The 15,096-nt window shown below is 37.1% G+C and overlaps 1 protein-coding gene across 1 annotated transcript; it reads left to right on the top strand.

Moving 5' to 3' along the window:
• Window positions 1-2,629: 2,629 nt before the first annotated feature.
• On the top strand, window positions 2,630-3,589 carry LOC131407992 (olfactory receptor 51G2-like). The gene has a single exon (XM_058544573.1). The coding sequence runs from the start codon at window positions 2,630-2,632 to the stop codon at window positions 3,587-3,589; it is 960 nt and encodes a 319-aa protein (XP_058400556.1).
• The last annotated feature ends 11,507 nt before the right edge of the window (window positions 3,590-15,096 follow it).

Here is a 15,096-nt window from a genome sequence, read left to right as displayed (position 1 = left end):
GAATATTTATGTTCATAAATATGTTGCTATTTATATTCACATGTTTATAAATAAATAGTATTCATTTATTTATGTGGTAACTTTGGAATACTAACCTGGCTGCTCAGATTCCTAGCTCACTGAAGTCCCAAAGATCTCACTCCTTTTCTTGGTGAGACTTCCCTTTCTACCCTGGAGTCAGGTTTGTTTTTTCCCCCCAAATTGGCACTGAATAAAATGGAAAAAATATAGGTACTGTCATTATAATTATCAGAGGAATTTTGGGGTAAAGAAAAAGCTTAAGAAGCAATTCACATCTCTGGCTATACTGAATCTTCACTGGATGAAAAGAAGATGAAACTGGTAAAATTCACTTCCCACCCTCAGCCTACGTAGGTCCCTTTTCTGAGATGGCCACTCATGGTGTTTTCCTCTATGGAAAGATACTATGTAGTCTCCCCATATCTTTCTCCCTCCCATTATACTTCAAAGAACTTTTGTTGTTATTCTTGTTGTCGTTGTCATCTTCATTGTCATCTTTATCATCATCATCGCCACCATTATTTTATGGTCACTGTATGTAAGGCTCTGTGCTAAGTATTCTACCCACAAAATCTCCTTTAATCCTTAGCATAATCCTGCCAAATTGTTATTATCATCAGTTTACAGAGGAGGCAGCTTTGGTACAGAGAGAAATAAGTCATTTGTCTAAAATTAAAAAGAGAGCATGCATTGGAACCAGAATATAACCCAGGTTGCTGTGATAGCAGAACCAAAGAAAACAGAATCTGAACAAGGGAGATGGTGGACAGCTGTCTCCTCAAAACCTCAATCAAAAGTCTTTGAGATGACTAAAAGTGCTTCAGTCTGGCCTCCAGATCAGATATCTTCCAGTTTTAAATTAAACTTCATGTTTTCTCCTTCTAGGCAGTGGGAGAGACAGAGGTTATAAATCAGAGAAATGGTCTGAACTGACTAAGCAATGAGGTGAAAAGAATACAGATTTCAAGTTTGTATTATAAATGAGAAATTGGGAAAGAATCAACAAAAGGAAGAGATAATATTGGAAAATCTGCGTATTGAAGGAAATAATGAGTGAAAATGTGGAAAGGAAGGTGAGGTAGACTAGCAGGAATTTTGGGGAGGTAATAAGTCAGGCAGATAGAGGAAAATAACAGGGCCAAAATTAACAGTTTATACAATATGTGGGTAGAATTTAATTATAATATGAATAGCCAGAAAGACTGAATTTATCTCTGGAATTTACTTATTTGATTTCTTGATTATAGGTCTTTCGTTTCCTAGAAAATTGTTCTTATTAACCATTCCAGGCAAATATCGTCTGCATTCAGGGTTTACCTACATGGATCTAGAGGAGATTGAAAGGGATTTGATGTCCCAAATGGCTGAATTAGACTTCACAGAACAGGAAGATGCTAATTTATTAATTTACAATGGGGGTAATCTATCCCATGGATTTTAAATTTTCAAAACAGCATTTTGGTGGGCATGGATGCTTGACAAGTGATGGATAAGTGGGATTTTGAGAAGCAGCTCATCTTTCTTACTTCAGAGATTTTTTTCCTGACCCCAGAAGAAGTACTGGAATCTAGTGCAGGGGGGAATATATTTTTTAATTTGGTCTGAGTGGAAAAGATTTGGTGTCAATGTCAGATACCAATAGGCCTTTTCTGAGCATTAAAATTTTTTATTTGGTTTTCTCTTGTTTTTGCTTTCAATCATAAGTTTCTACTCTATTTTTCCACAACCCTGTTATGTATATTGTTTTACATTTTTTTGCAGAAAGAACCAGTCTCTAAATGATTTATTAGTTCTGAATCATAGTAGGAAGAAGGTTCTGAATCTTTAAAATCAGAGTCAATTATATTTGGCTTAAATTATATATTTCAATGCAATAGGAGTATCATATATAAATGTTACATATTCTATTATTAATTTTTTTTAAATTTACACATTGCTATAAGCCTATCTTAAATTGCATTTAGCTCTTGGTGATGCTGGTCCAAGACCAAATTAATATTAAAATTGACTATCTATGAATACTAGGCCTGAGACATCAATTATATAGTTGGAAGATATGTTAGTAAGAACAAGATCTATGCTGACCAAAACTTGCCTGAATGCCATAAAAATACCTTCCATGGTGTTCTAGTATTACTGAAAAAGCTATGAAGCTCAGACAGATAAAGGCATTTCATGTAAATCACTGGAAGAGTCTTTTGAAGAAAAAAAAAAAGGCTAATGTAAGGCCAGTAAACTTGGCCAAGAAAGTTCCTAAAGAAAATTATAAAATTTAAAATGTAGTTTAGAACAGGTTGTGTGTGTGCTGCTCTGGGTAGTGTCTTCAGAAGAAGATCGTCCACATTCAGAGAGGATGTTAATGGGTCTGCATCTGAGAAGCAGAAGGGAAGGTTCTTGTGGTTGTAAAGTGAATATTTTACTTAACTAATGATATTCAGCAATGAAATGAGGAAAGACAAAGAAAAAATGTGGGGATGAATTTAGGAGTCATTGTAGGTAAGGACTGAAGTTTTGTTTTGTTTTTTTCCTGACACAGATGCTGATCTTATTGCTGACTTCCCCATTGAGTGTGATCGTGAAACTGGATTGTGGTTTAACAGTGAGCCGTATGGCAACCTTTAACTCCAGCAATACCTTGCCCCCCACATTCTACCTCACAGGTATCCCTGGATATGAGGAATTTTACCACTGGATTTCCATCCCATTCTGTCTCCTCTACCTTGTTGGAATAATGGGTAACTGCACCATCCTGCATATCGTGCGGACAGACCCCAGGCTCCATGAGCCCATGTACTACTTCCTGGCCATGCTTTCCCTCACTGACATGGGCATGTCCATGCCCACAATGATATCACTCTTCAGGGTGTTGTGGTCCATTTCCAGGGAGATCCAGTTCAATATCTGTGTGGTCCAAATGTTTTTCATTCACACTTTCTCCTTCACTGAATCATCCGTACTCTTGGCCATGGCCCTTGACCGTTATGTGGCCATCTGCCACCCCCTGCGATATGTGACCATTCTCACGCCAAGACTTATCACTAAAGTAGGAATTGCAGCTCTGCTTAGGAGTGCCTTTGCCATTATTCCACTTCTGGCCCGACTGCCCTTCTTTCCTTTCTGCCGCTCCCACATCCTTTCTCATTCCTATTGTCTGCACCAAGACATGATCCGCCTTGCTTGTGCTGACACCAAGTTTAATGTTATATATGGGATGGTTCTGATCACTGTGCTGTGGGGCATGGACTCTGTGGGTATTTTTGTGTCTTATGTGTTCATCCTTCACTCAGTATTAAGAATTTCATCCCGTGAAGGGAGGTTTAAGGCCCTCAACACATGTGCATCCCACATCTGTGCTGTACTCATTCTATATGTGCCTATGATTGGGCTATCTATCATCCATCGTTTTGCCAAACACTCCTCCCCCCTCATCCACATCTTCATGGCTCACATCTACTTATTAGTTCCACCTGTGCTCAATCCAATAATCTATAGTGTGAAGACCAAGCAAATCCGCCAAGGAATTCACCACTTGCTTCTTCCTCCCAAAATCAGATCTACTGTGATGTAGACGTGTCCTCAAGACAATAATGGCATCAGGCTTAGTGATGTAAACACACAGTGAATTGTCTGCTCTGGGTATGTTGGCGCCAGAGTTACCGATGAAAGACTACTTAAAAAGCGAAAAGAGAGCTAACAGAACATTACAATAAGGTCCTAAAGGAGAAAGTGGGTGTCTACTGAACTATGCAGCCTGCCTTATCATGTACACAAACATTCAGTCTATAGCAGTGCCTTGAACTCACGGGTGTTGTGTCTGAGCCACTGTCTTAACTACTGTTTGCTGTATAATTTGAGAAGCCCAGTGCAAAGTAACAGTTGCTGGGCCTTTTGATGAAAATACATGGGAAAAACAAGAGTTTTTATTTTTCTTCCATGATCTCTCTCTTACCTAATTAGGGTATTTTTAATTTTCTCTTCTTTCTTGCTCTCTTTTGGGCATGGGGACACCTGTGGGGTAAGTGCAAATGTGCACAAACTCCCTGTCTTGTAAATTGGAGCACTGGTTATGGATGAGGATAGAATTGGTGTCAGGAGCATGCCAAGGACAAAGGGCAGCATCAGTAGTCTCTGGTCAGAGGTAAAGTAGCAAGTGGCCAAGAAATCATTCTGGGAGGATAAAGAGGGTACAGAAGATGTGAGTGTGTATGAGTCGGGCCCCAAGCTCCAGAATCTGCCCCATTTCCATGTCAGGTTTCTATTACAGAACATAAATTCAAAGATGAAATTGTTTAAAAACACAAGACAGAATTAAACCCCAATCACCATGGAGCGTTAAACCCCAAGCTTTGGGCCCCCTTTTGAAAACAGAGTCCTGAGAACTGCATTGATCACACACCCACTGAAAGCCTGTCAGCATGAAATAACCCTCTACAAGTCTAACTTTGAAGATATATTGGTTAGTTACTATTTCTGGAGAAGAAAGAAGGCAAAAGAACTGTGTAGAACCATGCCTGCACCAATAAAGTTTTTATTTTGTATAGAATAAGTAGATTTACTTGAAACATATACGACACAATATTAGCATCCGCTTAAAATAATTGGTAAGTTTTCAGGGTTCCATTACAAAATTTTATGTTAATTTTGCCTATTGGATATAACTCAAAATTTAGCATGATGTTAAACATCAATAAAAAGAATTGAAAGAGTAAATGATTATATGTGAGATTATCTATGAATCTTAAATGGATTGATGCAGTAAAACAGAGGGAGGAACTGAAAAAAAAATTAAGAGGTTAAATAATCTGTCTATGTCACATTTCTAGTAAATTTATAGAGGTAGAAAAATTCTAACTTGAGATCCCTTGTTCTTGAATAGGCAATTATACTGTCCCTCTAAATGATGATCTGGGATGCAGAGAGAATCAATCACTGTGTGCTCTGACACAGAGAAAGTTAACAAAAGTTAATGGAATCTCACAACGTAATCAAGAAACCTTTTTCCTGCCTTCATTTGCTTAGAAGTCATGGCTGTCTATTCATGACTCAGGGTCAGATTCTTAGAGACCTTGTGTCCTTTACACAACTGGCTCTAAGACATTTTCTATTGAAAACTTCTCCCTGGCAAAGAGCAATGCCCTCATATAGACTGAGCACGTTGAGACAACACAGAGACAGGATTCCATCCTAGTGCTCAGTCTGGTAACTCTTCCCTGCCTCTGGGCTCACAGTAAATCCTTAGGACACAGTGATGGATGAAGAGAAAGAAGAGGGATAGAAGAGGAAGAGAGGAGACATGCCATAAGTTTTAGGAAAAGAAGACTAATGAGGAAGCTTATGGAAAGCAAAGGATCATGTTTAGGAAGGACCATTTAATCCTAGTAAAAGCATTTGGATTTCAGCCTGAATCCATTCAATGTGCATTATAGAAAAATTAGCCTGCCTGATATCTAAAGAAATATCGATAACTATTATCTTTGGAACAGGGTTCAAAGTGTTTTAAAAGGATTATCTGTTCTAAAATTAAGAGTTTAACTTTTAAGGGTTTATTTACACATTTCTATATTCTAGATAAAGACACTGAGGTATAGAGATGTTAAAGTTCTTGTGCAGCTCACACAGCTAATCAGTAACACATTTTAATTTACTTTCATTCAACTCTAGAGTGAATAAGTCATGAAGCTGCTTTCAACACAACTAGTCTGACTGCAGAGCTCATGCTCTCAAGCACTAGAAAGCACTGTGCTCTAATCAACCCAAGCAATGATGATGGTTTGAACCATCTTAGTTAGGATGGAGGCAAGTGTACTGATTTCAATGATATTTTTAGAAATAGAATCCAGAGTGTTGTTCTTTAAATGAGTAGAAAAGGGAAAAGGATGATGCTCTCATTTCTGAGTTGGCCAAATCACTGAATCGTAATGATATTTACTGAGATAGACAACAGCAAAAGTAAGACCAAATTAGAGTTGGAGTTTGGTAGAAGCAGGGTTGGAGATTCAATTTTAAAAATATTTTATTTGTAATATTTTTGCAACAGAAAAAGTGGAAGTAATTACCTGGGAGGAATTTGGTTATGTGAATCTGAATTTGTTACCGTTCTGAGGGCTGTTGACATTTATTTAGGAGTCTTCATTAAAATATGGTTATTAAAGCAATGGAGGTGGATGAGATTATTCATAGACATTAGATTGAGAAAGTACAAAGCTGAAGGTTAAGAATCACTAATATTTAATGAATAGTCAGAAGCACAAATGTCCTTAAAAAATAATGAGAAGATGAAACCAGAGAGGTAGAAAGAAAATCAGAAATGTTCACTATCACAGCATTTATCTCTCTAGAGCTTACAAAAATGCACTTATAGAATGCATTTTACAGTTACAGATGTCAGAATGTGAGGCAATGACGACATTTACAGGAACTCATTTGATCTTGCTTTAGAGAAGTTCTATGTATTGATGAACCAGAGTCTTATAATTTTGAGAAATTCTACTCTGTACTAATTTTAAGAGTAGCTTGCAAGATTAAATTCAAATATTGATGTAGAGTTTACTTCACTATTAGTGGGATAGTTCCATGAATTTTTTTTAGAAATTTGTTTCCCTTGAATTTCCTTGTTTATAAATACTGCATCAGATTATATATAATATTTTTATTTTCCATAATTGCACAGGCCTCAATTTTAAAATGTCTCAGAACAGTTTCTGACACATAAAACATGTTCAATAATATTTATTTAATGAAAGAATAATGCATTCATGCATGAAATTATTAGCAAGAAGATTAGAGAACAAATTACATCTGGCTTAGGATGTCTTTATAGCCATTAATAATTTTAATATTAATTTATCATTTGATGCAATAGACTCTACTAAGTGATGCTGGAGACTCAAAAATAAATGACATATATTCTATCAGCCACTAAATGATTCACATTTTGTGAATGTTTTATTGAATATTCACATCCATGAAAAAAGTGCACATCATCAGAGTGCATCCCAGTTAATTTTTTACAAACTTGCCACACTGGTGTAACTAGTATATAAATGAATAAACAGACATTATCAGGACCCAAGAAGTCCCAATCATGCTGACTGCCAATACTCCAAAAAGTAACAACTATCCTGACTTCTTAGACAATTTACTGTTTTTTTTCCCAATTATTTTAATGAGATCATAATGGTTTAAAACATTGTGTAATTTCAGGTGTAAATTATTATTTATCAATTTCTGAATAGATTTCATCATGCTCACTATCAGTAGTCTAATTTTTGCTGGTCATCACACATATGTGCCCCATACCCTTTTTGCCCACCCCCAGCGCTCTTCCCCTATGGTAAGCACTAATCTGTTCTCTTTATCCATGTATTCATTTATCTTCCACATATGAGTGAAATCAAACAGTATTTGTCTTTCTTTGTCTGGATTATTTTGCTTAACATCATACCTTCAAGGACCATCTGTGGTGTTGGAAATGGGACAATTCTGTCTTTTTTATGGCTAAGTAGAATTCCATTGCATATAAATATACCACATCTTCTTTACCCATTCATCCATAGAAGGGCACTTGGGTTGCTTCCACATCTTGGCTGTTGAATAATGCTGAAAAACCATAGGGATTCATAAATCTCTTTGGATCATTGATTTCAAGTTCTTTGAATAAATAGCCAATAGTGCAATATCCGGATCGTATGATATCTTTTTTAAATTTTTTGAGAAATCTTCATACTGTTTTTCGTAGTGGCTGCACTAGTTTGCATTCCCACCAGAAGGGCATAAGGATTCCCTTTTCTCCACATCCTCTCCAACATTTGTTACTTTTGGTCTTGGTAATTGTAGCCATTCTGTCTGGGGTAAGGTGATATCTCATTGTAGTTTTGATTTGCATTTCCCTAATAATTAGGGATATTGAATATCTTTTCATGTGCCTGTTGGTCAACTATATATCTTCCTTGTAAAATTGTCTGTTCATATCCTCTGCCCAATTTTAGATCAGGTTTTTCATTTTTTTGTCATGGAGTTGCATGAATTCTTTATATAGTTTGGAAATTAACCCCTTGTGGGATATATGATTTGCAAATATTTCCTCCCAGTTGGTGGGTGGTCTTTACGTTACATTCCTGGTCTCCTTCGCTTTGCAGAAGATTTTTAATCTAATGTAGTCACATTTGTTAATTTTTTCTTTTGTTTCACTTGCCTGAGTGGACATGGTATTTGAAAAGATAATGCTAATACTGATGTCAAGTAGTGTACTGCCTATATTTTCCTCTAGGAGTTTTATGGTTTCAAGTCTTACATTCAAGTCTTTAATCCATTTTGTGTTAATTTTTGTATATGGTGCAAGATAGTGGTCTACTTTCATTCTTTTGCATGTGGCTGTCCAGTTTTCCCAACACCATTTATTGAAGAGACTCTCCTTTATCCATTGTGTGTTCTTGGCTCCTTTGTCAAAGATGAACTGTCCATAGATGTGTGGTTTTATTTCTGGGCTTTCAATACTGTTCCCTTGATCTGTGTGTCTGTTTTTGTGCCAGTACCATGCTGTTTTGATTGCTATAGCTTTGTAGCACATTTTGAAGTCAGGGATTGTGAGACCAACAGCTTTGTTCTTTTTTCTCAAGTTTGCTTCGGCTATTCAAGGTCTTTTGTTGTTCCATGTAAATCTTAGGATTCTTTCTTCTATTTCCATGAAAAATGTCATTGGAATTCTGATTGGGTTGCATAGAATCTGTATATTGCTTTCAGAAGTATGGACATTTTAACTCTGTTTATTCTTCCAATCCATGAGCATGGAATATTTTTCTATTTCTTTATGTCTTCTTCAATCTTTCAATAATGCCTTGTAGTTTTCAGTGTATAGGTCTTTCACTTCCGTGGTTAAGTCTATTTCTAGATATTTTATTCTTTTTGTTGCCATTGTAAATCGGATTGTATTCTTAACTTCTCTTTCTGCTAGTTCATTGTTAGTGTATAGTAATGCAACTGATTTTTGTAAGTTGATTTCATACGCTACAACTTTGCTGTGGTCGCTGATTATTTTGCATAATTTTCTGATGGATTCTTTAGGGTTTTCTATATATAGAATCATGTCATCTGCAAAGCATGAGTTTCACTTTTTCTTTTCCAATTAGGATAACTTTTATTTCTTTTTCTTGTCTAAATGCTCTGGCCAAAACCTCCAGTACTATGTTGAATAGAAGTGGAAAGAGTCGACCCTCTTGTCTTGTTCCAGTTCTCAGAGGGATAGCTTTCAGTTTTTCTCTGTATGAGGTTGGCTGTGGGTTTCTTATATATGGCCTTTATTATGTTGAAGTAATTTCCTTCTATACCCATTTTATTCAGAGTTTTTATCATAAATGAATGTTGGATCTTGTCAAATGCTTTCTCTGCATCTATTGAGATGATCATGTGATTCTTATTCCTCATTTTGTTAATGTGGTGTATTACATCGATTGATTTATGGACGTTGAACCATCCCTGCATCCATGGAATACATCCCAGTTGATCATGGTGTATGATCCTTTTAATGTATTGCTGTATTCGGTTTGCCAGTATTTTCTTGAGGATTTTTGCATCTGTGTTTGTCAGTGATATTGGCTTGTAATTTTCCTTCTTTGTGTTGTCCTTATCTGGTCTTGGGGTGAGGGTAACGTAGGTCTCATAGAATGAGTTAGGAAGCATTCCGTCTTCTTCAATTTTTTGCAATAGTTTGAGAAGGATAGGTTTTAAATCTTCTTTGAATATTTGGTAGAATTCTCCAGAGAAGCCACCTGGTCCTGGACTTCTATTTTTGGGGAGGTTTTTCATTACTGTTTCAATCTCCTTACTTGTGATTGGTCTTTTCAGATTCTTTATTTCTTCTTGATTCAGTTTTGGGAGGTTGTACAAGTCTCAGAATTTATCCATTTCTTCTAGGTCATGCAATTTGTGTGCATATAGTTTTTCATAGAATTCTCTTATAATCCTTTGTATTTCAGGAGTACCCACTGTAATTTCTCCTTTTTCATTTCTAATTTTATTTATTTGAGCCTTTTCTCTTTTTTTCTTAGTGAGTCAGGCTAAAGGTTTGTCAATTTTGCTTATGTTCTCAAAGAACCAGCTCTTAGTTTCATTGATCCTTTCTGCTGTTTTTTCGGTCTCTTTTTCGTTTACTTTTGCTCTAATTTTTATTATTTCCATCCTTCTTCTGACTTTGGGTTTCATTTGTACTTCTTTTTCTAGTTCTATTAAGTGTAGTTTAAGATTAATTATCTTAGATTTTTGTTTGTTTTTTTGTTGAGGTGGGCCTGTATTGCTCTGAATTTCCCCCCTATAAGCACTTTTTGCTGCCTCCCATAAGAGTTGGTATGTTGTATTTTCATTTGTCTCCAGGTATTTTTTAATTTCTTCTTTGATTTCTTTATTGATCCAATGGTTGTTCAGTAGCTTGGTGTTTAGTCTCCACATATTTGTGACTTTCTCAATTTGTTTCTTGTAGTTGACATCTAGTTTCATAGTATTGTAGTCAGAAAAGATGCTTGAGATGATTTCAGTCTTCCTAAATTTGTTGAAGATAGCCTTGTTTCCCCACAGATGGTCTATCTTTGAGAATGATCTGTGTGCACTTGAGATGAATGTGTATTCTGCTGTTTTTGGATGGAATGTTCGTTATATATCTATTAAGACCATCTGATCAAGTGTTTCATTTAACTCCACTGTTTCCTTGTTGACTTTCTGTCTGGATAATCTGTACATTCATATAAGTGGGGTGTTGAGTTCCCCTACTATTGTTGTGTTGCTGTTGATTTCTCCCTTTAGGTCTGTTAATAGTTGCTTTATATACTCTGATGTCCCTGTGTTAGGTGCATATATATTCATAAGTGTTATGTCCTCTTGGTGGAATTTCCCTTTTACCATTATATACTGCCCCTCTTTGTGTTTCATTGTCTTTTTTATCTTGAAGTCTGCTTTGTCTAATATAAGTATGGCAACACATGTTTTCCTTTGTTTGTCATTTGCTTAGAGTATCATCTTCCATCACTTCACTTTGAGCCCATGTTTGTCTTTAGAGCTGAGATGTGTTTCCTGGAGGCAGCATATTGTTGGGTCTTGGTTTTTATTCCATCAGCTACTCTGTGTTTTTTGATTGGAGAATTAAATCCATTTATATTTAGAGTGATTATTGATATGTAAGGGCTTAATATGCCATTTTGTCTTTTGTTTTCTGGTTGTTCTATGTTTCCATTGTTTCTCTTCATTTGTATTTCTGACTGCCATTTCAGTTTGGTGGTTTTCTGTGGAAGTTTTCTCAGTTTGTGATTTCTGGCATTCCTCTGATTTTTCGTTTAGTGGTTACCGTGAGGTTTGTAGATGAGATAGTCCATTTTCACAAAGCCTCCGGTCTCCATTAGCCTAAGCATGTTCCATATCATTGCCCTTCCCTTTCTGAGTTATTGTCATCACAAATGATTCTTTTTTGTGTTATAAGTTTGTGACTAAGTTGAAGTTTTTATAGTTGCTTTAGATGCTTTCCTTCTCTTTATCTTTTAGGTTCTATTTGAATATTTGCTTCCCTGTTCCAAAAGAGAGCTGTAGTTTTCTGATTTTGTCTGTCTATTTTTATCTTTGCTCAAAACTTTATAGACCTTTGCCTTTTTGTTTCCATTGTGAGGGCATCTTTAATCATTTCTTGTAGGGGAGGTCTAGTGGTGTTGAACTCCCTCAGCTTTAGTTTATCTGGGAAAGCTTTTCTTTCTCCATCATATCTGAAGGAGAGTTTCACTGGATAGTGTATTCTTGGCTGAATGATTTTGCCTTTCAGTATTTTGAATATATCATTCCATTCTCTCCTAGCCTGTAAGGTTTCTGTGAGAAATCTGCTGAAAGCCTAACAGGGGTTCCTTTGTAATTTATTGTCTTTTGCCTTGCTGGCCTTAATATTTCTTTTTTTGTTGTTGACTTTTTCCAGTTTTAGTATTATATGCCTTGAAGAAGATCTTTTAGTACTGACGTAGTTAGGCATTCTATTAGCTTCATGTATTTGTAATCCAGTTCCTTCCCCAGATTTGAGAAGTTCTCAGCTATTATTTCTTTGAACAAGATTTCTGCTTCTTTCTCCTTCCCTTCTCCCTCTGGCGCACCTATAATCCTTGCGTTACTTTTCTTAATTAAGTTGGATATTTTTAAAAGAATTCCTTCATTTTTTTAAAATCTTAGTTCTCTCTTCTCCTCCACTTGAAGCATTTCTATATTTCTCTCTTCTAAATCACTAATTTTTTCCTCCATAATATCAGCTCTACTTTTTAAGCATTCTTGATTTTTTCAATTTCATTAATTGTTTTTTTCATATCCAGAATTTCTGCTTGTTTTTTTTTTATAGTTTCAATCTCTTTGGTGAAGTTTTCCTTCTTCTCATTAATTTTATTCCTGAGCTCATTCAACAGTCTTTCTGAGTTTTCTTTAACTCATTGAGTTTCTTTATGACAAGTATTTTGAATTCTCTGTCACATAAATTGTAAATTTCTATGTCTTCAGAGTTGGTTGCTGGAGAGTTGTCATTTTCCTTCTGGTCTGAATTGTTGCTGTAGTTTGTCATGGTGTTTGATGAACTAATCTTTTCTTGGCACATCTGTAATAGTATTAGTTCACAGATTCCACCTGCTACTGCTAGCGGGAAGCAGGAGCTGAGTTTCTGATCTCTCTCCTTCTGCTGGAAGTCGTGGGGCTACGGGCACTTGCGCAGGCCAGGTGAGCTTTCAGGCACGTGTGTAGTCTGTGCTTGGTGGGTGGCGCTCCCTCACCAGTCTGAGCCTGGGCCACTCCTTGGGGTCACAGGGGCACAGTGGGCTCTACCACTGCTGGGAAAATAATCATGAGTGGGCTAAGGACTGCCACCACCTCTTCCTACAGTCATCCCCGGGCACATTCCCACTTTTGGGGTGAAGCAGTACTATGGATGCTCATGCAGGCCAGGAACACACTTGTCCTGGTGCAGATCTGTTGCCGACTCTTCCTGCAGTCACCTCGGCCACTGTGCTTAGTGGGAGGTGTTTCCTGCTGAGGACTGAGCCAGGACAACTCCTTGGCGGGGGCATGGTGGGCTCCCCCACTGCTAGGAAAGTGATCACAACCCAGATAAAGGCTGCTGATGTCTCTTCTGACAGTTGCCACTGGGTGTGTTCCCACTTTTGGGCTTCTGCACTACTATGGATGCTCGGGGGGCCAGGAATTTGCTCACCTAGGAGCATAGATCTGCCGCTGCCTCTTCCTGTGGTCATGCCAGCTGCTGTGCTTAGTTGACTAGGTTTCCTCATGGGGACTGAGCCAGCGACACTCCTTGACAATGCAGGGGCACAGTGGACTCCCCCACCACTGGGAAAGCAATCATGAGTGGGCTAAAATCTGCCACTGAGTCTTCCTACAGTAGCCCTGGGGCATGTTCCTACTTTAGGGGCACAGTGGTACTATTGGCTTTTGTGCCAGAAAATGTCCATGCACATGCACAGGGCTGCTGGGAAAGGGCAATGAGTGCTCACATATCTCCACCACTTCCTGGAGGGCCAGTAAATCCACCTTCAGAGGTGGGTTTCTCAGGCTTCCTGTTGTGCTGTGTGGGTTTTCTATGTTGGTCAATGAATGACCATTTAGTTGTAGTTCAAAGAGGGAGAGATAAAGGGAATAGCTCATGCCACCAAGTTGCTGATGTCACCCCTCTAGCTTTTACTGGTTTAACTTTTATATGTGACTGATTTCTTTCTCTCATTATTATTTTGTAATATTCTTCCATGTTATGGAATGCTGTTATAGATTGTTCATATGTATAGTATTTTACTATGTAAATATGCAAAACTATATTTATCTTTCTACTGTTGATGGACATTTGGTAAGTGGTTCACATTTTAAGTTAGGTACAGACATGTAAACATGAGTGATACTTGTACTAATGCTGTAATACAGCTTAGTATTGGAATTTGTAGGCACACAGAAGTAGAAGGGATCAAGTCTGAATGAGGTCATTCACGAGTGCCCTAAGAATATATCTAAATTATGTCTTGAAGGATACTTTTAAAAATGCGAGTGATAGAAATTTCCATTATTGTTTACATGCTTTTGTTCATTAGAAACTTGGATATAACACTTATATTTTTACCAATTCAAATAGAAGAGAGTCAGGGAGAAAATATCAAGGTGATTCTATGGTAACATCATATAGATAGAATACCTGTGAGAAGAAGTAAAATTTCAAGAGGGTTTAAACACAAGATTATAGGTATCCTTGATTTTGAAGATAATTAAGACTACTAACAGCTCTTCTTTTGACACATCCATCTCATTGTAACTTTGCTCCATTTAAACTTTTGTAATTCCTGAAGGCCTTGTCAACAAGTTCAAGACTATTCATTTCCACCTTCATATAGCTATAGAAGCTATATGCTGCCCCTAGGGTTTTACAAAATTTACTCTTTAGCAATCATCTAAGAAAAAAATGTTTAATGTCCCTGGGGAAATAAATATTTATAAAGATGAGAAATCAGATCTTATTCCTTTCCCCATATTCTCCCTTTCTACTCCCTTTTTGAAATACTTTTGAAATACTCCCCTATCAAATGTTATAAGCAAGCTACATGAAGACATACCATTGGGGTGTAAGTAACTTAGAAAATCACTGAATTACCATATATCTAATTTAACAATGCTCCTAATGCTTTTATCTCTTTAGTTTTTTTTTTTTTTTTTTTTTTGTGAGGAGATCAGCCCTGTGCTAACATCCGCCAATCCTCCTCTTTTTTTGCTGAGGAAGACGGCCCTGGGCTAACATCTGTGCCCATCTTTCTCCACTTTATATGGGACGCCGCCACAGCATGGCTTGCCAAGCAGTGCGTCGGTGCGTGCCCCAGATCCGAACCAGCGAACCCCGGGTCGCCGCAGCGGAGCGCGCGCACTTAACCGCTTGCGCCACCGGGCCGGCCCCTTATCTCTTTAGTTTTTGATTGACATTTTGACATGTATCTTAAACTCTTAAAGTTATAATTGACCCAGGTATAAATGAGAAACACTCACATATTTTACTGAGATGGATGTTGTGAGTTTTAAAAAATA

Source organism: Diceros bicornis, chromosome 7 (assembly GCF_020826845.1).
Source record: "Diceros bicornis minor isolate mBicDic1 chromosome 7, mDicBic1.mat.cur, whole genome shotgun sequence".
In the NCBI taxonomy this organism is placed as follows: domain Eukaryota; kingdom Metazoa; phylum Chordata; class Mammalia; order Perissodactyla; family Rhinocerotidae; genus Diceros; species Diceros bicornis.
Note: the sequence above shows the minus strand (reverse complement) of the source record. Positions and strands in the feature narration are given on the sequence as shown.